Source organism: Anser brachyrhynchus, assembly GCF_964034855.1.
Source record: "Anser brachyrhynchus genome assembly, chromosome: 2".
Lineage (NCBI taxonomy): Eukaryota > Metazoa > Chordata > Aves > Anseriformes > Anatidae > Anser > Anser brachyrhynchus.
The window spans coordinates 39,010,672-39,036,478 of NC_137695.1; the positions used below are offsets into that span (position 1 = coordinate 39,010,672).

Genomic DNA, 25,807 nt, shown 5'->3' on the forward strand with positions numbered 1-25,807 from the left:
TCCAAGAAGCATCCCCATATTTGATATAGTGCAGAGACCACTGTACAGTCCTCTAAACAGATGATGAAATGGACAGTAGACAAAAAGTTACAACCTGTAATGTGTAAAACTGAAAGAAGACAGAAATGCCATGTGGGACTGAAGAGTGGTCCATCTAGCCCAAGACTATTTCCAGCAGTAGCAGTAGATGTGCAGAGAAGTACATGCACCTGGCCTCTCTCTGCAGTCTGTTGTATTCCCTAGTCACTGTGATTGGGTCAGGGATTTGAGGGGGTACATCCCTGCCTGATCCATCGTTGTATCTGCTGATGGACCTGCCATCCATGAACTTGTATACCACTGATAAAATATGCCTTCTGTAACAAGTTCCAGAAATTCAACAGCCACTGTGTAAGAAAGTACTACTTTATTTCTTTTCATTGGTTTAAAGCTCATTTCCTGCTATTTTCACTATGTACTTTCTGGCTCTAATACTGCAAGCCTTGGTGAAGGACAATTCTGTATTAACCCTGATCTACCACCTTCATGATTTGGTGGATCTCAATATACTTTTTAGCCATATTATCTCAAATTGGATTCTCAATCCTTTCTCCTTTGTTAGTAAAGCTACTGGCATACCTCCTACACACTTCGTTTTAGTTGCTCTTTTCTGTCTTTTTGTCGTTCTACTTTGTCTGCTGCTCTACTCTGTCTTAAGATGAACAGACCAGAACTGTAGACATACTCAAAATACTGGTGCAGCATGGTTTCCCTAGTGGCAAAATGATTCTCTGTTCTGGTGTGAATATATTTCCTAATGACATACAACATTATTTTTTTTTTGTCAGTGATGCAAACTGAAGTCAGAATTCTAGACAGCTTTTATTGGTTACTCCAATAATGTTTCCACAAGTAGTAACTACCTGTTCTGAGTAACAACAACATTGGGTAAACAAAGTTTATGTCATTTTTCCCTTGATATGTTATTTTACAGTGATCCACACTGAAGTTCATCTGCCAATGTGTGTTTAGTATACTCACTTGGTATGGATTTTGGAGTTTCTTATTGCCAATGTGGCATTTGAGAGTCTGAGAAAAACTTTGGTATTATCTTTATGCTGCATTCTCCTGATCACTTGTAGAGATGTTGACTAATACTGGTTCAAGCACTGATCTCTAGGGCTTCCTGAGATTTACACTGATGTGTCTATTACATGTTCAGTAATGCATTTTATGACAAAATATTATTTATTTATTTATTGTTATTTACAATGTTTTATTAAATGTTAAGTGTATTTAAGGTGCAATTCCATTCAGATCTCAAATGCCTGTGCTTCCATTCCAGTGATATTTAGTTTCATAATATTTATAAATATTTTGGCTTAATGGTTAATCTCATGGAAACATACCCCTGTTTTCTGTAAAAGATTATCCACTCGTTCCTCAGGTCCCAGTGCTAACAAATGCAGTAAGGAAAGATTTAAAATTTGCAAACAAAATTTGACTTTTGTAAAAACTGAAAATACCAAGCATCTGTCTCCCTCTGTCTCAGCTTGTGCACTGTGTGACATTGCCCTATCATGGCAACAGAAGTAATAACAGAGAGAGACTCATTTCATAGTGTCCCTTTTGCCTGGAGTGAGGAGAGCACCTTTCCAGTATGATACTTGTTGACTGTCATTATTCTGCAATTATATCAAATGTGCTTTTGGACCCATTCTTTCTTGGAAAGTGGCAGTCTGTGAATGACATTTCCAGAACATACCTGAGTCCAGTGATTTATTGAGGCAATATATCATCCAAGTAAGGTCCTTTAACAATGTTTTTGCACACTAGATGATACCATCCAAAGAGAAGGAAATCTGAGGTGCCGTTTAGTTGTGTAATAAAAGGTATGTAAAGAAGCAAGATGCTCTTGAAACACTAGGCATGTTTGCCTCCAGGTATACTGACATCCTTGCACCTTCTTTCGCAGGCATGTTAGTGTTCTGAATAGGCCTCCATACCTGGTCGCTAAGGTCTTGGTCTCCTTGACAACTAAACTTTTCAGAGATTACATGAAAAATGTTTTCTTTAGCCCTCGAGCTGTTTTAATGCTTTAAAATGTCAGAGAAAAGATCCTTTAGTCCCAAGAGTAAGGAAAAGGTAGTAATGGAGAGGGAACAGAATATTTAAAAACATGTTTACAGAATTATTCAGCACCACAGGACAGCCTAGTAGGAATGTCCTAAAAAAAAGGGGGGGGGGGGCCTGAATTTAAAGTTGTTAATAAAAATTTCTTGCTATAGATTGGGTTTTTGGTGGTAAAATGAAACATTTCACCTCTAATTTATCCTCTCTATATTCAGCTAGGGTTGGTAACAGAAATGTCATTTTAAGATGCTTTTTGGCTGCTACTGAATGATAAAATTCACAGGGACTGAGCTTCAGCTTTGTCCTCTTCTTGGCTTTTTTATTAGAAACTTGAGTTTGTGTTAGCTGGGAGATGGAACCACTGTTTGGGTCAGGGTTGAGAATACATTTGACTGTGATATAGTAATTTAGGTATTGCTAAAGCAGTGGGCTAATTTTAATAAGTATTAGTCTCTGTGTTTCATAATAAGCTAAATAGCCCTATGCTCAATGTTTGGAGTGAGAATTTGCATATAGGGGCAGCTCTGTGTGCAAGAATTGGCCCTTTCCTTCAAAGCAATTTCTCACTTTGGACACCAAATGAAACATAGGCAAGGAAAAATGTCAGTTCAGGTGGAGCCACCAAGCAGTTTAGAAAGCGGACCTGCACAGGGCTGGGTCGTGGCCCCCAGGTTGGCATCATGAAGCAGCAGGTAGTGGAGTCTGCAGTACTCCCCAGCAATTGTGTCCTTCCCGTGGGGTGACGTTGAGATGTGACATGAAGAGAAAAAGCATGGCTTGGATCTATGGTTCTGAGGCAGAGAAAAAAAAAAAAAGTTCAGTGTGTTTAAAAAGGTGGCTACATCACAGGACTGGTGGTTACCAGATCTTAGGGCTTTCTTTTCATCAGGGCTTGTGCACTGTCAAAGGAAGCTAGTAGTAGCTTCAGTTTTGTAAGTGGTTGCCAGCGTCCCAAACAGCCTTTACCTAAACCTGTATTTACAGAGGTAATTGAAGAAGAGGTGATGAGGAAAACAGCTGAAGGGAAATCTTTGCCTGGGGTTCAATATTTGCAGACTGAGGAGAAGACTCTGTTTTCTATAACCAGCAGAATATTATCTGTGGGAACAGTAACATTCTCTTAACCTCCTGTTGCTTTTCTGTACTGACTTCTGTACTGGTTTGTCTCAGATTGCCATTATAACTTTTCTTCTTCATTTTTGCTTGTCTTCAAATGCTGGGAGTTCTGAAAGAAATGTAGTTCTTTGTAGCTTTTTCAGATTAAGGTTAAAGTCTGAGATCAGGATATCTAGGAATGGGAAGGCAGGTGGATATAAAGTACTGGAATGACTGTGAATTTGCTTATCTTCAGAATATTCTTTGTCTGTCTGTCTGTGTCTCAGAATAAATTTCCTCTCTTCAGTTAAAGTTTCTCTCTTGCCTTTCATATGTGATGCAAGATGGTATAATTTCATTGACAATTGCAGTCAGTCCTCTGAAAGAGGACTACTGTAATCTGTGACTGGTTCCTTGACTCCCTAACTCACCCAACTGCCATGATTCAGATTTATGGAGTGCCACCCACTGGGTAAACAACAAAGCCTTGTAGTAGTTGGACACATTGCACAAGGTTTGTGATTGACTGATGGCAACTAATTATATTACAAGAGTAGAGGCTGATTTTAAATTAAGGTATCCTTTGTTGATGATTCTTTGTTTTGCAAACATTACTCTGACCAGGAACCTAGACTTGGCAATCCACAACATGGCCATGAACTTTACAAATCTTTGTTGAATTATGGATTTCACTTGCCTAAATTATGCAATCCTGTCCTTAATTCAAGTGACAATAGAGTCAACCAATGGGTCTCCAGTCTCATGCCTATTAATATCGAGACCTGTATTAAGCCATAATAAATCACTACAGTTTGAATTGTTGCATTCTGGATATTACTCCATCATTACCCACAATTCTGGGTTCATCCACTGGTCTTTCCACAGAATCTGATTCAATTCAGTATATTGCTGTTGGATTTGGTTTGAATATCGTATTTGAGAGACTTGGACCCCCTCATAACAAGCCACAACAAACTGTAAGACTTCTGTGATCACTGATGCCCCAAACTGAAGCCATGAGCTGATGACAGGCTGCCTGTAAAATATTAGAGCATTTGTGATGTCTTTGACAGAAGAGTGCAGACACACTGCCTGTTAACCTCTGTCCCAAACCAATGTTTGCTTTGGCTGTAGGAGGCAGTTGTAGTCTGAGCCGGAAGCTGGATATGTATTGGACTACTTCAGTGAGAGTATTGCCAAGTAATTCCCACCTGTTGATGTCTTAAGTGTATGGATATGACTTTTTCAAATAAAGCTCTTGTCTCTTGCAGCTTTGCGTAGGTGACTGAGCCCTGCTTTGACCCTGGCTGGGAACTAGTAGCCTCTGCATCTCATTAATAAACTATTTAAAGCACTTGAACAAATGTGCCTTTGTCAGGAATCATAAACTCATCTGACAGGGTGCTGAGCACCGACCTCTTTCTGCAGTTGGTACAGGTAAATCCTGTCCTATTCCTTCCCTCTCTAATGTTCTAGCAACATTCCAGCATTTTATTTACAACATTTAGAGGAAGATGTTAGACCAGGATGTAGCAGCATGTCTGGATGACACCCACATTTATTTTGGGAACCCAGAACAACACAGTTGGCATGTTCAACTTGTCCTCAGATGCCTCAACCATAATAACCTGTTTGCCAAGCTGGAAAATGCAAATGTGATCAGACGGCTGTGGAATTTGTGGGCTATGAAATTGCCCTTGGGGATGAACTGGGAAAGGTTCTTTGTGAGGTTGCTGCTGTGATCGGTTGGGCTTCCCCAGGGGATACGTAGAGGACATAGTATCTGTGGTTCAGAAGCCTGAGACAAATTTCACACACATTTACCCAAAATTCAGAGAACTAAAGACTATTACATTCACAGAGAAATCAGAGACTGGACACCAGTCTTATTAGTCCCTCTGTTTAGGACAGGGCACACTTTTTCTTTAGATAATCTCAAAATTCAAACCTATAGAGAACCAAACATAATGGATTTTGTCATTCATGGAACCAGTTTTTCAGTATTTTCCACATCTTCTTCTGTGCTGTACAAGATAATGAAAAATATTTGTTGTGGGGTTTCTAGAAGGAAGGTATAAATCGATAAGTAGCAGCAGAGATGCTGTTGTCTTGTGCTGTCCTTGTGGAGGAGATACAGAGCACTAAAATATCTATAATATCTGAAAGGTCAGACTGTTCAATATCTGGGATATTCTGGGACAAGCAATGTGTAGTGGTGAAAATTCAGAATTATATTTCCTTATATTTTCTTCATAGGACTGTTACTCTACTACTCATTATTTAGAATATTTTCTCCACTTCATTCTTCATTGAAAGACAGGAGAGATGAGTACACAAACATGTTACCAGTACTTTGTCCCCTTAGCAGTGCTTCATTGACAGACCTTGCCTTTCTCCATCTTCTAGGACATCATGTCTCTCATAGGCCCTGAGCTTCTTCCCAACTCCTTTGCCACTACTTCCCACCTGTCTAGGAACCATCAGATAATGCAGCTTGGAGCATGGGAAGATAATCCTTGTATTTTTTATTTTTTATATTTTTATTTTTACAAGATTTGATATTCTGAGTGGAGAAGGCTGAGAACCCCTGAAGGAGAGGAAGTGTCACTCTGAATGTATCTGTATTAGGAGTTGCTCATGCTTCACATCAATTTACATCTGGTTTAAAGTCCTCTGAAAGGGTTATGGGTTTATCTGATAGAGACAGAGGGTAAAAGTCTTCTGTGTCTGAATTGCTGATTGATTGCATACAGTAGTACAACAAATAATTCTTATTATGACTCATAATTCACCTATGGGGTTTCCCATGAGGCTTGACAATAGATTTATGTGGGTTGCTTGGCTTTCCTTTTTACCTCTGGTTAGGAAGAGGAAAAAAAATTCCCATCTATACTATTGTTTTCAAAGAGATATTTCTTGTATAGAACTAGTGTTACAAACCTGTTTTCAGTTTATAAAAACTGTCTGTTTTATATTGCCGTGACATGGAAAGCTATTACCCCTGTTCTGTGTATCCATCTTATTCAATATATGCTGTGCAGCAAGGGACCATGCCCCAGCAACAGAAAACCTGTAAAACAAGGCATATTACTGCTTATCTGCTACAAGCACTTCAAGTCACAAAGAAATTCTCTGATTAGCACCCAAGTATTAACTCCTTCACTCCTACTGCCACTAGAAACTGAGCTGGCTGTAGCAATTAAGCAATTTTGTGGTTCTGGCGTTTTACACCTCAACAAAGGCATTGTTCTCTTTGGAATTCTCTTTCTTATTAATTTTCTTGATACACCTTAAGCTTTTCATTAGCTCAAGCATCTTTGTTGCCTTTTGGTGAAGTGATAATAAAATTACAGATGAAGTGGTAGCAAAATGACTCAGCTAAAATGCAATTATTGTTTCTTCTGTACCTTTAATCAATAACATTTATCTCTGAAATATAATCATATAATGGACTCTATTAGTAACTAGTGGAAGGGCATGTCTCCCTTTAATGTCAATGGGTGTTCTGAAAGGTGTCAAGAGGAGAATAATACCCACTGAATATGACATCAAAAGGCTGGAAAGATACTTGTATTCCCCTCTTTTAGTCTGTGTTTTTGTCTAATTACCTCACTGATCGTTTATTGTAGATTAGATTATATCTTGTTGCCATGTTGGAGGTATACTGGAGATGCAGTACTACAGAAACCTCCAGGAGACATTTTTTTTCTCCAAGTCTTCACTTTCACTGGGAAAATGGGCACTGCTGTGTATGTCTGCTGACCAGCTTTGCTAAACTGCCTGCAGGAATAGCCAGACCACTTTCTGCCATATTTTTTGCTTTTCACTTAAGGAAAAAAGCAGAAGGAAAGTGTAAGTGCTCTTTACAAAATCTATGCTCTATGAGGAAGAAATGGGGAGGTTCCTCTGCAATCCCTCTTCCTTATAAACACTATTTCCTGGTGAAATTTCAAAGAAAGCGCCAGGCTTGCCCTAAATCAGGGCAGGCTTAGAGTTCAGGGTTGTTTGGTTCAGAGTGGGGCGGATGGATCAACAACACATATAAGAACAAGCCTACAGCTTTGAACAAGTGGACTCTGCCCTCTTCCCTTCCCCTGTCATGCCTCACATCTTCTGAACAGGAAAGACAGGGAATTGACACACTGTGAGTGTGCTCCACAGCTCATTCTTCTGCTAAGGTTCTTTCTGGTTTTGAAGCTCGTCTTGTGTGTGTGATTGGAGTTGGAAAATAATAACAACAACAAAAAATATATCCCTTCCACTGAGTTCTACTGAATGCTTAAAGCAATATATTGGAGATTTGGCATGTTTGCCTGAGAGTAAGGTTTTGATTAAAACACAAGGCATTTTTAACTAAAGGTTAAAATCCAACAGATCTCAAGCACTTAGTCACCTATAGATTTGTTTTACTGTTTTGGTTTTGGGTCAGAGTGATTATAAAGGATTCAGCCATTATGAGGATTGCTTCTTTTGTTCATGTGTCTCAGCAAACTCTGAGAAGGTGTTAACTGCTGGAAGAGATCCTTATCTTCTGTCAGAATTCTCCATAAATACAGCCCACAAAATTTCTTAATAACCTAAGGCTTTTTTATGTTAATAAAACCCACGAGTTTTCAAAGTGAAGGTGAAATGGAAAAGGCAATTACTGTTGAAACTCAACAACTAGAGAGAGAGATCTGTGATCCCACGCTGGCAGGTGCATGCTCTGTCCACATGAAATTACGAGGTTCTATCTTCAGAGGTCTGCAGAGTTGAACAACTTTTTCTGAGCCTGATTGCAAAAAGTATTCACATTTGCACCTACATGCACCTACATGCACCTACAAATAATAAACAGAAAGAAAATTAACCTTTCATAGTAGAAGCATCTTTCCCCCCTTGGTCTGACAGAATCCCACCAAATGCTTTGCTTTCCCATTAGACAGTGGGAAATAGTGAGGCACAACGCTGGGCAAGCAAGGGGAGTTTGCCATCTCCCTGGTTTTCTTTTTTTCCAGGTCACACAGTGAGCCAGTGGCTCAAATCTGGAGTTGAACTCTACTCCCTCAACTCTTACCTGCTTGCTCTAAACAGCGCACATAGATGTCTCCAAATGAATGTAAAGGAAACGTAGTCAGGCAGTTTATTGTCTCTGTTCACAAATGTCTGTATAGTAAGCAAACTTCATAACAGGATGGTGGCCAGTGAAGATATTTTTAGCATAAATATAAAGCAGGTATTAAGATAACAAGAGTATTACTGTTTTCTCCTGAAGTTTACCTGTAAATTGCCCCTTTTCTTCAACTCATGAGTCAGCTAACTGTGGGCATGTGTGGATAACAAGAAAATGTTTACATGAGCATCCCTCCTCCCACTCTAGCTTTCCTGCCTCTGATCCTTTTACAGTCTCTTTCTCCTCCAGTATTACGTGCCTTGTCCTGCTCCCCCATCTGCCCTCTCTCCTGCTAGCCCTATTGTTGGTGCTTTCCAATAGCTGTTCCCTCTCTGACATAGTCCCTCCCATCTGACTCTCTGTTTGTACAAGTCTTTAGATAAAACTTGTTTCCAACCCTAAAACTTTTAATCATACTAGATACAAGTCTTCAGATAATTGGTGCTTTCAGTAGGATACAGGTCATTTAGGTGTTCACTGAATACTTGAAAATATTGTGAATACTCTCATAGTGCATGTTTCTGTCAGAGAGAGGTTTTCTAAAGGAGAAATGAGCATTTTCTACACTTTAAAAAAGTTCTTGGGTAATGCCTAATCTTCGTTATCTTCTGTGGACACCATATGAACCAATAGCAACTGAAAATGAAATCATTCTTTAATTTTGGCTAAACAGAGATAATAGTGATCACCTCCCTTGCTTGCAACAGCGGTCAGAGCTGTGAAGAGGTATCCCCTGGAGTGGTGCAGAGGGAAGTGAGCACAGAGGCATGCTGTGATGCCTTCTGATTGCTGATACATCTTTTTACAGCCCATCACAACTCTGCAGGCCAGGGTGAGCAGCCCTATGGGAGGAGACGCAGGTTATGTCCACAGGGTAATGAAGAGGTTAAAGTGGTTCTTCAAGCTCAGGGTGCGACCCATGAGGTGTCATATTAACACATCTGATACCTGTGCATTAGTATGAGCAGAACAAGTAAAAACCTGCTTTAGAGTAATTAAATTAAGCAGTTGAAGGAAACAGTCATTTTAATAACGAGCTTCTATATAAAAATCCTGATACTTCATTATCTATTTATTCTTTCCAGTCTTTCAATTGTATTTTATCCTTCATAATTAAAAAGGAGACAAAATCTCATCTTTAAAAATGATCTGATGTCACAGTTTTGTGTAAACAATATTGCTGGAATGTAGGACTGGTTGTTTGTCCTCCTAGTCTCTGATAATATTTTAGATTTCTCTTTATGCAACTCAAGGTATTTTATGTTGTCTTAGAGATGTCTGTTAACAGTCGCATGGTGATAAAATAGTGCCTTTTCTCAGGCAAGTAACAAGCTTGTCTGCATATCTGTAAATATGTCAGAACTGTGTTAAAAATAACATGTTAAAGTAACGTGGAAGGCACCTTCCCATGTTGAGTGGTGTGTTGCTGGACACGTGGTCCCTTTTTGAAGGTCACATATCTTCCTCTGAACCTGTCCTGCACTTGTTGGAGCTGTAACTACAGACTAAAGAGTGAGCTGGCATCCAAAGAGGCACACAAGGAGAGGTGTCAACAGGAGAGGATGACCAAGGCAAAGCTTGGTGGAGTTTCACCACCTCTGAGCTGGGGTAATTATGAAGCTCCTTCAGTCTGTGGGAGCTTAGAGTCTGACACAGATGATTTTCTCTCAAAGCAAGAAGTGAAAATCAGACACAGGGACCCAAACTGAACATATACTTGAAAGACCACCTGGCAATTGCCCAAACATGAAAGTCTTAGAAGCTGGTGAGACTCCTGCTCTTGTTCTGGTGTGTCCTCGGCGTTGTTGCAGCAAAGGCACAGAATACTTGGCCTTGCATCACTCCAGTTGATTTGTTCAGGAACAAGATTGTTCTATTTCGTAAAGTTAATATTCATCAAATGTTAATGAAAATACATAACAAATAATTATGACAAACATACCATCTGATTAAGATGAAAGAAGATGACAATTCTTGTGAATTTTTAATCTGAAAAAATAAAGAACATTACATTAATAAGACTTAATTATATCATTAAATATTTAAATTTACTTTCCATAGTCAATTTTATTTTTATTTAACATATTTTGTTTTTAAATATTGCTAACATTTTTATGACATTTGTTCGTAAAACACATCAACAGATATGGTTTGTGAGGCAACAGAAATTTTAACATAATGCATTCATTATATTGATCACAATTTCAATTTTATTTATCTTTTAAAAAAGCTAATAGAACCCTTTTACAGTTTATTATAATTCACAGTATCTCCATCTATAGATAAATATTTAATAGCATTACTAATGCATCATGCACAGAATATTTATTAATTAGAAAATATGAATTACTAGTTGTACATTTCAATAATTTACATTTAAAATTAATGCTACATTTTTCCAGGAAACCATGATTAACTTTAAGGATCTGACTTAAGATGACCAAAGTCAGGCAAACTAAAAGTGCTGGCTGCAAACTTAACTATCACCCCACAACGTTGACTAACTAATGGAGAAAATTCCAGACAACAGATGATGACACATGACAGACATTTACACACTTCCTACAGTGCTTGTCCATAATGTGGCTTCAGAGAAAAAGAGATATAAAGACGTTTCATTACTCCCTGATTTTGCTTTATAAAGCTAAACAGTAGTTTTCGTTAGTAGATTTGACAACATGGTTCTGCCATGTAGTCCAAGAGATAAAACTCACTCAGATATCTTGGTTTACCAAGCAGCCCTAGGGAGCAGATGCTTCTCAGCTTTCCTGGGCAGGAAAGGAGGCCAGGAGAGGAAGTTCTGGGATGACAGAGGCTGGACCAAGGGACAGGAGGAGAGAGCAGAGCCGGGTGCTGACGGGCATTTTTGCTGGTGCTCCAAGAAGCTGAGGATTCAAAGTCTGACTCTTCAATTTTGTCACTCTCTGTGAAAGTTATGCAAGCTATTGTAAGACTTGCTCCTAAGAGACACTTGTTTAATGTGTAAGAAAGGTATTTAGGTCAGGTGTTAGACTGTGAATTTGCCTTTGCTTCAAAAATGCAGTATCTGCCAAAACTCCCTTTTCTGTGAAACTGGATTATTTTTTTTTCCACACTAAACTGTTTTTCTTTTTGTGAATTTATTCTTTCCATCTAAAGTTTCCAGAAATTAAACAACTTCCTGATTTGATTTTTTTTTTGTTAATTTTAGAAAAAAAAATGTACTTTTTCTAAATGAAGAAATTTATGGCACCAAGAAGAATTTCTGAGTAAGGCCTGTTAAATACCAATAACCTTCCTGGAACTGTTTGCCAGGCAGATGTACACATGACAGACCAACCAAAAACCTTCCTTTGAGATATCAGTCTGTTAGGTTAATCTGCAATGTAAGCATGTGTTTTACTGTGTTATAAAACAATAACAGATATGAACTTGTCATTTAGGGGTTGGGTTGAATATTTTGAACTTCAGTGGTGGCTCAGTAAATGAAAAGGTTAGAAACAATATCAATGCTTCACAGTCTATACTATATTTCACTAAAAATTTAAATATGCTCTATAGAGTTTGTGTTTTTGCACTATATACAGCTTTCACCTATCAAATACTGGACTGTATTTTCTGATAAAGCCATTAACAGGAACAGGCCCATGTGTGTAAAGGCTTATTTATTTATTTATTTATTTTGCCATGCAGTTATGGAATAATATTAAATACAGTCTACCACAAATTGCTGTACAACTACATCAAGCTATTTACAGCTACCACAATTGTACCACAATATATTTATTTATGTGTGCACATTGCTACGTGTGTGTGTGTATACCCTTGCATATAGTTGCACCACAGCACTATAATCTACATGTGCATATATGTATGGAGCATTTATACTTTATATACTCGTATACGTCAAATACTACTGATAAAGTTGTTTGGTAACCATCCTGTCAATGGTCAATATACCACACACACCCCCCATAATTACAGTAATAAAAGAAAAATAGGCTTACACAGCCAGGAAGCAAAAGAGAAAAACCTCAGATTGGTTACCACTTCACTCCCGTAGTGACTATATGTTCACACATGCATGCACACACATGCAGTTTCTGATAAAATGTGTTATTTCTCAAAAAGGAGAGGGAGAAAAAAGAGAGGCCTAATGAAACCCTCAAGTTGTTCTTGAAATTACACCTATACCTGTTGTCGTTTTCAGGAAATCCACTTTGTTTAGTTGATAAACTTGTTTTGACTTTTCAGTGGAAACAGTTTGCTGGCACTATTTCCTTGACTGTAGGCCAAATTCTGACCTCGGTTTCGTGTAACTCCCACTGCATTCAATACAGGTTGGCTGTGTGAGGCAGGATAGAGCCTTTCTGTTTACAATCTCAAGAACATTGAAAGGTATTTTGTTGTCATTACTGCTTGCATTGCTAGGATGGCATTTGAAGATGTCTATTTTAGTCAGCGTTCAGACCACAAATACGGTTAGCCTAAAATTCTCAGAAATACTGAAGTACACGCACAGAAAAACAGCAGGAGGAATCAGTGAAAGGGATTTCATTTTAGCTGAATACACTGTATGGCATCTTGATTTTATACCGATGCCCCAAAGTATTGACATGTAACGATTTTGGTGTAAATCACATGGTTTGATGTGCAGAAAAGTTATGGAGCATTTTATATGAAGTAATAATATTAAGTAATTCTATTGAACTAATTACCAGTTAATCTGACATTTAATGAAATAAGTAACACCAAACGTGACGCAAGGGCAGCTTTTATGGACTTAAACTTTAATCAATTGTAGGGGAGTCAAAGGTATCATTTTTGCTGATGGTGGTGAATAGAGGCAGATGGCATTTACTAAGGAGTTTCTTGTCTTCATTATTCTAGGCTGAATGATTGCTCCTAGGCAAACTAGGAAAAGCTGCCTGTGTTCTAAATGATAAGAAGAAGCTATAAGATTGAGGAAAAATATATCTTTTTTTTTTTTTTTTTTAAATTACAGCTCCTTGCTATTCCTAAGTATATGCCTGTTTGCAGCCCCAAGACAGGTGTTGCAGTTTGGCTTTTCCACTAATCTGGGGTTCAGAGTCATGCTTGATATTGAATTCATTGCCTGCTAACAACATCTGCTTTTGTCTTTCAGTATGATTTGGGCCAGGAAAGAGGCACAAGCTCCCCAGGCAATTCAGGTACTGTTTTAAGGCTGTTTTACCTTGAAGGCAACTGACTCAAGCTGCTTGGCCCCACAAATGCAAGGCCAAAGGCAGTATGGATCTATGACTCATATCACCTTGATTTTGCTCCAGCAGTAAAACAGTTACCTTAAGGTAACTGCTCCAGCCAATTCACACGTCTTCCATTCTTTCCTTTCTTTTTGAAAATAGTTACTATTTTTGTGAAATATGCTATTTGTGGAATGTGATTCTGTTGTCCCATCTTTGGATCTTGTCATCACTTGAAGTTTCCCTGGTTTATGTTTATGTACCCTGAATGTATTAGAATGGCATGACTTAAATTTGCAAGAAAATGGTTATGGTTTGTATAGTATAGAAATATATGTATGCTGTAGATAGGAGTGAGTAGCTGTGCCAGAGTCAAACTCATACTATCCCAATACAATGTACCATATTCACAAGTTGGTGCCATTCATCCCACCTATCCACATTAGATCCACCACTTCTGTATAACTGGTGATAAAGTGGGGGAATAAAATTAGAATAAAGATTCCAATAGGAAAAATGGAATATATTTTTTTATATTTTGTGAAAAGTGAGATTAAATTTCAGTTTCTTAGTGTTACGTTACAGATCACTGGCACAGCAGTGAAGAGAAGCTTATATGAAAACTGTCTGCACAAGCCCAGCCCAACTCACTGCTAAGAGTTATTTATTCTTTTAGAATATTTTAGAAAGAAAATGGATAACTTGCTCAGACATATCCTTTCTGATGTTTTTGGAACATTCTGTATCACAGATGTGGCCAGGAACAAACTTTGAGTTACATCATTTAGGACTATTCCCAAATCAGGTTGGATTGGCCTCTCGATTACATGAATTCCTTCAGCAAGAATTGTAAGGCTTGGTCAGACCAGAAGGACATACATTAATAATACTGATAAGCCTTTTTCTGCCGCCAATTTGTAAATCTGGCTCCAACATTACCAGAACAACGGAACTGTTGTGAATGAAGTTATTGTGCAGAATTTGGTCATGTAGCATGGCATTCTTGTGCCATGCCTTTCCTCCAGTAGACTCTAGCTGCTGCCAGACAAGAGGAGATCATGTCTATAGAGAATGAGATGCCAGCCCTCCCTGACACTGGTTTAGAGATTGTGATAAAAGAGAAGGAAAAAATACCAACTGAGCACATGGGTTAATGGCTGCTATTTTAGTCTCTTGGGGCCATTGCCAGCTGCCATTAAGTCAAAGTAGCCCTCAGGCTCTACTTGGTTTCATGATGAATAATTTAGGTTTTCCTGGTGCAGAGCCAGGTTGTATTGGCTTTGTATGATAGATTGAGCAGATCTACACTGTGAGCACAGGACTGTAAATATATGGTGGCACATACTGGTGCCATGGATCAACCTACAGCAATAGCAACACTCCTTATGAACCACAGATTCTTCACATGCTTAGAGATGTCTTCCTTCAGATATGGATACTCTTCGAGTTTTGTCGAATAACTTACCTATACATAGTCAAAATCTTCTTTGGTATCCATTTATTTTAAGCAGTTAACTACAGGACTGGATATTTTCTACTTACTGAAGAAGTAGTTCATGTCTGAATAAATAACTGAAAATGGCTTCTCACTGTTCAGGAAGTACAATCAATTTGAAATTAGGATTATGGAAACATCTGTGAAAATTCAAGTGTCATCTCAATTTGGGCTCATTCAGATCCTGTATTTTTTCTACTTCCCAAGCAGTGCATTTAAAATCTAATCCTAATTAACACACATAGTTTAATTATAGCCAACAAAATGTTCTCCTAAAATTGTGTGTGCTGGTTGGGGGGTCGGGTAGGGAGGGAGGAGGCGCGGGGGAAACTAAACAAATGTTCACTGATTGTAAAAATCCTTGTTTTGTTAATAATATAAATCTTTAAAGACTTTAAACATACACAGAAGTTTGCCTCTCATGAATCAAAGTGGTGTAAAAAGCATGAAGCAGGCACAGCACTCCTACTCCTTTCTCTTTGCTCATTTCATGCCAGTTTGAAATTAACAAAGAAACTCTGCACTGGAATTTAAAACTTTCCTTTTTGAATGGATTTTCCCATAACTTGTAATATATAAAATGCTGCTGCAGGAAAATAAAATAAACCAACCAAACAAACAAACAAAACAACAAATACATTATGGTTGTCATGGACAAACCTTGAGAAGATTTTGAAATGTGAGTGGAGCACCGGAAAAGCTGAGGTGGTCTGCTGCTGTGTACTTCATTGTATGTCTGAACTCTTCAGAGCTACTGGATTGTTTGGAAGTGTAAGGAGATTTTCAGTACTTCTGACTTTTATTCCAGCATGACAGAAGTTGAGAAAAAACATAATTTAAGGCTGTTTTAGAATGCTTTCATTCCTGGATCAGATCTTACCCTGCAAAGTCTCCCAGATTGGTGGTACTGTAACTTTTCATGGGCAGCACTCAGCATCTCAGGACCTCATTGCCTCCTGAGTCTGGATGTCTGAGAACAGATTTCTAGTCTGGGACTCTAGCACTTTATCCTAGAATCAGACTTCTTGCCTGTGCCTATGAGAGTACCTGGACTTCACAGACTAGCTACCCTGGTTCACCAGAAAAGTGTTTCATGTCCACCAGTAGCACAGTGATTGCACTGTCCCTCAGAGTTCTGCTCAGAGTTCTGCTTACCTGCTCAGACCGCAGGTAAGATTTTCTTTCTGGGAAGTTTGGGAAGAAGTTTTTGCAATAACGTAGCAGGGAATCAAGAACTGTAGGCCTAATACTTTGCTGGAAAACTCCACCTGGTTATTAACTTCCTCTAGGTCATCCTGTTCCTGTTTGGGCTGCTTTTTTTTTTTTTTTTTTAATGCTCTGCTTATGTTTTGGAAGGGTTCTTCATGTCAGATCAGTCTTATAAGGATCTCAGTATTTTGATGACAAATGTCCCAACCTTTGAACAGAGAAACACTGCTTCTTGTACATTTCTGCGCTGTTTTGTCATTTGCATAGATTTTATTTTTTTTATGTGCCTTTGTACCACATACACTGACTTATTGAAAAAAGAAAAAAAAAAAAAAGGTAGTTTTCCTACTGTGTTGCCAGCTCTGCTGGAGGCGGTGACAGCCATGATCTCTTTCCCTCATGTCCCACATCCCATTGTCAGAGTGGTTCCAAAGGCAGATGCTTTATAGTGAGTGCTGATGGAAGAGGAAGCAAGAGCAGTTTGATTTTCAGACCTCAAATGGATTTTAGAGTACAGAGAATGATTAAAATCACCTTTTGATTTCTGAGCTGAGCAAATATGTTCCTGGAGTTACTTAGGCATAACAAATATGGCTTTTTGCATTTTAGATATAGGCTTTGGTTTTAAACTATTCTTTGACTATGCATGGGCAACACTTTCTTAATCTGAGGGTCAAGCACCATAAGGTTTTGTCATAAGTGTGTATTTCATCCTGCATTCAAACAGTCGATTATACAGTACCAGCGATAGCTGGCTTTCCGTCTCTTTCTGTCCCTTCAGTGAATTATAACAGACTCCTCTGGCAGTCTCTTAACGACGGAATGACTTAGGATGGAGCTTGCAATCCTGTGTTCTGAATTCCACTCTATTACTTGAAAAAATATTTCCACTCGTCATTTTGTAGGTCCTGGGCTCAAAGAGAGGTAGGAAGAATGATATCTGAAAGGGTTTAATCATTGCTCCTGAAAACAAATACCAGCAAACATGCCAGACATTATGGCATAGATAGGGAATTAAACTGCTTGTATTTCAGCCTCATTCCCTCTGTCCCATCATTCTGGGAATGTAATGACATTGAAGGTGCTTTTAAATAAGTGCAGAGAGAGTTCAATCATCTGCTGTTTTGTCTGAATTGGGTATAGGCCTAGGTGGAAGCCAGTCCCATGCCCTTTAGAAGATCAGTACAGGTGGTGATTACAACACATCTATCCATAGTAAGGTATGGGGGCGAATGACACTTGCATTTCTGAAATGTCTAACCTCAAAAACTTCTGTCAGCTCAAAGGAGAGCAGCCAGTTTATTTTTCAAGATAGGAGAAAGTACATGATTCCAGTCTTTTGGTCTCTTTTTGCAAAGATCTGAAAAACATCAGGGATTCGGTCTTTGTTTTTAAAGCTTTACATGGGACCTGATCAGCTTACAGGAAGGGACTGCTTCATCCTATCCTGTCAGAGCTGTACAGAAGAAGAGAGACAAAGATCCAGCAGTACCTGAAAGCTGAATCCAAGGCTGGTGCTTTCAGGCATCACGGTCATAGTCTGAGGAGAGGAACACAGATAGAAAGCTAAGGCTTACTTAATTGTGCATAGCAAGGGGATGTGTCTAAAGGACCTGGACTATGAGCACACCCTTAGTCTTGCTGCTCTCTGACCAGAATCTTTAAGGGAGCTGTGGCTTTCTCAAAACTGTCTTAAGATCTGTGTTTCCTCCCCTACTTATGTCCCATAATGAGTGATTCCCTATGGTGCTTCATGAACTTGCTGGGTCTTAAACTGACACTTAATGTTTTCCCCTATCTATTTCTGAGCTTTTCTCAGTTAACAGCTGTTCAGAGAAAGAATAGTTGTAATTACTCTTAGTTCTCAACTGTCAATGCAACCTTATATCCACCCTTCCCCAAGAATGACATGGGCTAAAAATTGAGCTTGAAATCTATTCTTTAACAAATAGTGAACACCTACCAGAAAACAATAAAATAAATCACACAGCTACACACATGCAGCTAAAATCATGTGAGACATACTTAGAAATGTGAATGCTTTTAAACATACTAAAACATAAGTAGGTTAAATTTATCATCTTCCATTTTAATTTAAAAGATGTAGGAGAACATGTAGCTGAGGATTTTCTAAAAGAAGTAGTGAATTGAGTGTGTTGGGGGTGGTGGTGGAATTGCTTGTAGTTTTATTCATTTAGGCATATCTTATCACTCCTCCTTTTCTTCCTTCTTGGAGGGCAATGAGAGAACCCAGATGCCAAGCTGTGGAACATGTTCTTCTGACACTAGCATCTGGCTCCTTGGCAGAATCCTCCAACTGTCATGCTGACAGCTTTCCTGTTGTGTCCTCGTATATTTTTATATAAGAAAATTGCAGATGGGTTCTCTTCTCAAACTAATACGCTATTCTGTTGACCCTTATCATGCAGAAATGTGTTGGTTTTATCTGTTTGTGAATGAGACCTTGGCCAAATATACTTCAAAAAGGATACTTCTCTGTTCATCTCTGAATTTGTCTGCAAGCTGTCTGGGAAGATGCCAGAATCCTATTACACACCCTTTTTGTGCCTTTAAGCAGTAAGTCCTTCATTCTCTTTGCTGTACAAATAGATTGCACTTTTTGCAGCAAACACACTGGTAAAATATGAGCATATTTATTTAATAATTTAAGTGGAAAAAAAACAACACAACAATTCTCCCTTGAAATGGGGAGAAATGTGGTTTGGTTTGCTGTATTTTTTTTTTAACTGGATTTTTTTGTTTGTTTATTTTTTACTTTGACATTACCTAGTTGCTGCCTTGAAGGATATTTTTTCTCTAGAGGTTTGACAGAGACCTCCTACCCAGAAGGCTTTATAATGTCGAAAAGTAGCACTGTGACTCCATTAAAAATAAATAAAATAATAAAATCATTTATTAATGTCTTCCAAAATCTGTTATTTTGTAAATCGAATTTTCATAGTCCTGTATTGCATTTAGACACATCCCTAACTTACGTTGATCATGATGATCTGTCCCAGTGACTTTACAGTGAAGCACAATTGTGCTACAATTTAAGCCTGATGGGTTGTTAAATTCAGGCTCAATAATGCCCATATTGTCAGGATGACAATAAAGAATACTAAAAGTTCCTATGCTATTTCCTCTTGCTCTCCTCCCCCATATAGACATCTTCCTATCAATATTATGTATTTGTCTCTTCCAAAAGAAAATAAAGACACCCCTACTCACCCCCAAAAATCTCAAGTTGCCTTTAAATATATAACTTTGCTTGCATGAGTAAGATCAAGCAGAGATAAGAGAATATTGCAAATACACAAACTAAAAATTATATGGAGCTTTGCTCTGTGGAGACTCCAGCTCAACAGGTGTTGGCTGTGCAGACACAGTAGGGCTCTTAAAAGTTGGCGTCCATTGAGAATATTTAGCCATGATTCATAAGCCCACCAGCCTCTGACCTTCCACCCCACCCTCATCCATCCCCTTCTCAACTTGAATAGCAGAAACTAGGATCCGAATGACTCCCTGTTGCTGATATGGAGGATCGCCAGCTCTGATGAAGCCAGGTGGATTCCACTGAGAATGCTCTCTATGTCCACACCAGAGGAACATCCTCGGAGTTTCACTGCTGTAAGATTCTCCTAATTTATTTTCCTAGCAACAGATATTAAGACTTGACTGACACCAGGTTCTTGTTTGTTGCTTTTATAGTAAATAAAACCACAATGAATAATTTTATTGTTCTCTCACCTTGGTTGTTCACTTTGTGTAGCTATTCCAAGAAAAAAAAGAGCATTAAAGGAAGAAGAAGTAAGTTTCTACAGGTTTTTTATTCCTATTATCACATACAAGAATCTTTATAAATTTCCAACAAATGCAAGTGCACAGAAGCAAACAGGTATGTACATGACTATTATGTTAACTGATACATTGTCCCATATCATTTTCTCATCTCAAACTTTGTCATTAGTGAAATAAATGATATTAGAACTACTCAGGAAGGATCATAAATATCAAGAATGAATTTCTGTATTAAGCATTAACTTTGATGGGGCCAGGATTTCAATCCAGCTTCTCAGCCATACAGTGCAAGTTATTTCCTGCTATTTTCTTGCTTCTGTTTCAAACATTCTGATTCACCATTGAGTTAATCATCTACTAAACGCTGTCTCCAGGTGGTTTGGGTTTGCTGTTGTTATCTCCATGGCCCCAAGGGACTATACCTTCCAAAGAAGTGAGGGGAGCCCAGGCACTTATATTATGCAAGAAATAGAGACAGAAACAAAATACATCAGCAACTGTATCAGCATGCTTTCATTCATACCACATTCTGACTTTAGTGTACGTGCTTTTTCAGGAACTTAACATACACCCTGAAGTTCCAAGTTGTTCCAGATTGTGTAAGCATGCAAAATTATATTTGTTAAAGAGGTGCAGAAAATACTAAAAAATAATAAAAAATAAAACACACACACACAAAACAGAACACAACAAAACCCACAAACCTTGTACTAATGGGTGGGATACAATTAAAAGAAACTTTATAGGTTAAGATATATATTTCATACTTAGGTGACTACTATTGTGCTCAGTGCATGCCTTCATTCCATGTTTATAGCAAATGTGAATGAGAGTTATCACATGTATGATGCTTTGAATAACAGGGTTTGGTTCTTCAGCTATGGATTCTTTAGGCAAATCAATTATGTTATCTCTTTCTTGCAAAATAGTGATAATATTTTCCTGTGTTACAGAGGAATTCCAAAGGTAAATTTATCTGTGATTGTGAGAGGTTTAACACTACAACGATGAAGGCTGATAACTGAATCTGGGGATTTTTGAAAAGCAATTTTGGGACAGAGAGGAGGGTTAGTAGATTAAGTCGTTGGATTCAGGGTTTGAGAATCTGAATATTGAGGTTCATTATCAGACATAGAATTATTGTAATTCAAATGGATAAAGATGAGGTTAATGATGAGGAAAAACTAGAGAGAAGAGTATAGAACTCTTGGGATTATACCGTTTGTAAACTATTTAAGATATTTGTTCATCTTCAAAATATCAGCCTGAGTAGAAATCAAATCAAATTGTTCTTATGTCTTCCCAAATTAGCACAGAAAATAAATGGATGAAGTTTGTTAATTGTATAAGCTAAAATTGTGGGAAACTGTTTTTTCTATACACTGATGGCAGGGGATAAAGGAAGAAGGTAAGGCTAACTAAGGACTGAATCAAATATTGAACAAGTATTTTACATCAGTTCCCAGTAAAGGTGATGACTAAAAAGTATAATAGATCATTTCTCATACACATCCACCACAACTAGTCGTCCTTTCCAAAGTCAGTCACAGGTTTGAGCTGCTGCTAGAACTAGATACTTGTTATTTGGTGGCTCCTTTAAGGTCAGGCAGACCAGGAACTGCTCCAATATTATTTTATTTTATTTTATTTTATTTTATTTTATTTTATTTTATTTTATTTTATTTTATTTTATTTATTTTTTTCATGTTTATAAGTCTCTGTATTATTACAACAGACTCAGTTCTGCGGGTTTATTTTTTTTTCTTTCCTTCTTAAGACATGGTTCTAAGGTTTCCAAGTTTTTCAATATCTTTCTGCAAGAGCAGCATGATTTTTTTTCAGTACTCTATGAAATATAACAAAACCTGAATTAAACACTCCCCAAATCCTCTAAAGTTGAAGTTCCTGAGCTGTATGACTGTTTTGAGCAATTTCAATCTACAAGAACAAAAGATATTTAAAGAAATTGAGAATAGATCAATAGAAAATATATCCCAGCAAAAGCAAATTTAGGATTCTATGCTCCAGAATCAGGGAACCTGGACAACATCCAGTCTTAATATTGACAGTATATACAAGCCTAGTAGCAAGAGTATTTAGCTAATATGCATATTAACAAGTCCAAATTTTAAATATTAAGGACAGCCAATTTAGTAAGTATCTGTAACCTAAAAATAAAGCAAAAAGGTGATGAGGACAACTACAGACTTGTTAATATGATTTCAGCAGCATACAATCTTAGAACAGTTTGTGAAGGAAAGAACATGAAGATAAATTGAATACAGGTTAATTACAACATTGGTTTAGCAAAGGTAGATTATCTTTGATAAACCCAGTATCTTTTTTAATGAGATAATATATATTTTTAGACAATGGCAATGGACTGGACTTCATTCTGAAAGATGGTAATTATTCTTACAGGAGAACTGTCAGAAGACTAAGAAACTGTCAAAAGAAGAGTTTGTCAAATGTTTTAATGGCTTGTCTTTGTTGTGATCCCATTTAACATATTGATTAGTTATATAGGAGATGTAGGAGTAACAATTAAAAAGGTATTTATGAGATACGCAGAGAACATAAAATGGGGAACAAGATGATTTTGTTGATTAGAGTGATGAAAGGAGACAAAATTTAATAGCATATATTGCAAAGCCAGGAATCTAATGACCAGTAGCTAGATTATTTATTTATTTATTTATTTTTCCTTCTTGAATATAATATGTATTTGTCAGTTAAAAGTAGCGGGAGAGAAATATGGACATACTAATTTTCCTGGAGGTTGACTATTGCTTTTCATATAAAGCAACTTTGAAAAGTCTAATGCAATTGTAAAGTTTACTATAATTGTGAGATGCATCATCTAGGACATTTTGAATAAGGAAATTGTTATTTCATTGTTCAAATATTTGGTAAAGCCTCTTTTCAAATATTATATAAAGTTCTGGTCACCTGTGTTCATGAAAGATGATCTTAAAACAGAAGCATAGAAAGGCAGCTAGTATGCTAGAATGGAGAATCAGTCTTATGAAGAGAGATTAAAAGACCTGATTTCCTGATTTGTTAAGCCTAGAAAAACAAAGGTTGAGAAGAGAGAGGAGGATTCTTCAGAAATAAAATCAGGAAAAAGTGTTGAAGAGAGAAAACATCTATTTAACTGAAAAAGCAATAGTGGCACAAGAGCAGTAGTTCTAAAATTATCTAAAATTAAATGTAGACTGGATATTAGCAGGTTTCTAACTAGTTTTGGAGTGAGATTTTATGATATAGTACCAATGTAAAGAACTAAAATTGCTTAGATATAGTAATTTATGGAAGAAAACAGGTGAAATTCCAGATCTGGGAAAAGGCAAGACAAGTTTTTGGATATCCAGTGTGTTGTAACTGAAGGAGAGTGACATAAGTGTGAACTGCATTTTGTGTGCTTCCTCCTTATACTGCAGGCATACCGTAGTTCAGAGTTTCTACTGGTCTCCCAAAGATGGCCAGGATGCAAGTTCCTTACTTCACCCCTTTCCTAGGTAGAACTTGCCCCCTGAACTCACAGCCCAATCAGGTTGGCAGGAATATTTTCTGAAGTTTCATTTGCTAGGATCACTGGGTGACTTATTAAACCTCAGCAGTCTGCTGTTGGAGAGAACCTCTCCTGTCCTCTTTTTGAGGACTTTACTCTTCTGTAAACTGGTTTTATTTATGGGTTTGTGAGAATATGCAGGGGAGCTTACAGAGTGTGGTGACGTGACACAGGTGATGCGTGAAATCTTCCAAATGAGGCCTTGACTGTGTGCTTATGTCTGACCATATGACTGGACTTCTACAAAGCAATGGTGCTTTGTGTCTGCAAATGTCTTAATGCTGCACTGCTGAAGCTGGGCAGGTACCTGTTGCGTCAAAGCAGGTTTCTTCACAACCTGTATATCAACATATTGACCATATGTAGTTGCATCTCTGGACAGATTCAGAACAACTACAATAACATAGGAAAGAAAAGAAAGAGTCCTCACAAAGTATTTGTGAATTTAGTTGTAAGTAAAGTTGTACGATCTCTCCTCTTCCCCGCTCCCCACCCCCTTCCCTTTAGTACTGAAAACCAAAACTAAATCGCTTGGGGTTTCACACATGTTGGAAAAACCACTAAAGATATATGCAAATTTTTCATGGTATTTTTTTTTTCTCTCTATGATTTCCAAAATAATTTTTACCTGAAAACAGTTAGAATTTTGCAACACAGAACTGGCCGTTCTCAGAGTGAATCATTTGTAAATTAGTGGTTTTACAATGGATCTGAGAAAACTCTAAGTTTCGAACTGAATTTTGGCTTCTCACAGACTCAGAAGAAGATTGGTGAACTATGAGAAACAAACCTGCCACACAGATTCACTCATCTGCACCTAGACTGAAACCAGTGGATTTTGTGTATCAATGGTATAAAACTCATAATGATCTGCCTGGTCATACTTAGCAGAAATGTTTGAAATCTCTTATTCCAATCATAAAATGACGTAATGTTAATGAATATTGATATAGATAGAAAAAGACAGTCTTAAGCTCCATCCAGTTGCAGCAATGTAGAATGAATTGTTCATATCTATATGATTATGTTAAAGAAGACACAAATCATTTCAAGTTCCTTGTCACCACAACCTCATAAATGCCACATCCATGTCTTGTAAGAGTTTTGCCTAATGAAGCCGTTTGGATACTTACAACTCTATTTGGCTTCAGTAGTTATCTCCTAAGAATTTCTTCAAGTCTTGTACAATTTGAACATTCTACCAGTTCCAAATATTGAAAGGTTGTGTTTCTTGATTTTTTTTTTGTTTTCTTGTTTAAGTTATAAAGCACACTAGATGCAGATAAAGTGTTAATTAAGCTATGTCAAAGATAACAGCACTTTATTTATTATTATTATTTTTTTTAACATATATACGTGTCCAGTTGTAGGCATAGTTAGAGATAAGGAAATAAAACATAAATCTTGTAAAGAAATCAGTAATGGCAAGTCAAATTGCCATGCAAAGAAGAAGCTAATGAAAGCAGCTATATCTGGAGGAAAGAAAAAGCAAATTTTTTCTTCCAGAAAAACTTCTAAGATTGACTAAATTTGACTACTATAGACCAATAATCCTCTGCCTCCTTCAAGGCTTTACAAGTGTCTTAGCCTGAAGCTATACTCTATCAATATATTACTGCAAAGAATTATCTTGTCTTTATTTTTAGTGGTTGATACCTGGTAAAGACTACAGTGGTAAAGATAGAAATTGAATGTATTTTAAGATTTCCTGATATATGAAATATTTACCAGTAGAAAAATCTCCCAATAAATGGTTACATACTCAAATGCTGTAAAATGTTTGGCTAAAGAAACCACAAATATATGTTATTAAAATTTATATATTATGTTATTTAGTTTAAACACAATTTTGTCTTGAATAATAAAATAGTGGTAGGTTTAAAGATCTCTACTCTGTTCACTGGATATTGAATTAGGGCAGACTGAAAGAGTTTGTTTATGGATATAATTGGGAATTACTTCAAAAGGGACATAGAAACATTGAGATTATTAAAACTTAAAGTTCAACGGCTTCCCAACCCTGAAAGTGCCTGGATTTTCCAAGTACCAAGCTTTGAGCTACTGAATTTAAAATTGTAACTAAATTCATGCCATGAGTGAGTGCATAAACAAACCATGCTTAGATATTTATCTCCAGAAGGTCAAGAATCTGAACCAGGTAGAATTAC

General features: G+C 37.4%; 1 protein-coding gene across 4 annotated transcripts in view; it reads left to right on the plus strand.

Moving 5' to 3' along the window:
• The window catches only part of LOC308190895 (uncharacterized protein), a 64,776-nt gene that overhangs the window by 30,634 nt on the left and 8,335 nt on the right, over positions 1-25,807 (plus strand). For 3 of the 4 annotated variants that reach the window (XM_080582695.1, XM_080582693.1, XM_080582694.1), the window contains exon 2: positions 13,485-13,530. In XM_080582695.1, coding sequence (XP_080438821.1) covers positions 13,485-13,530 — 46 coding nt within the window. Of the gene's footprint in view, positions 1-13,484; positions 15,334-25,807 lie in introns of those variants that run through there. The other variant, XR_013947559.1, reaches the window with a different exon arrangement.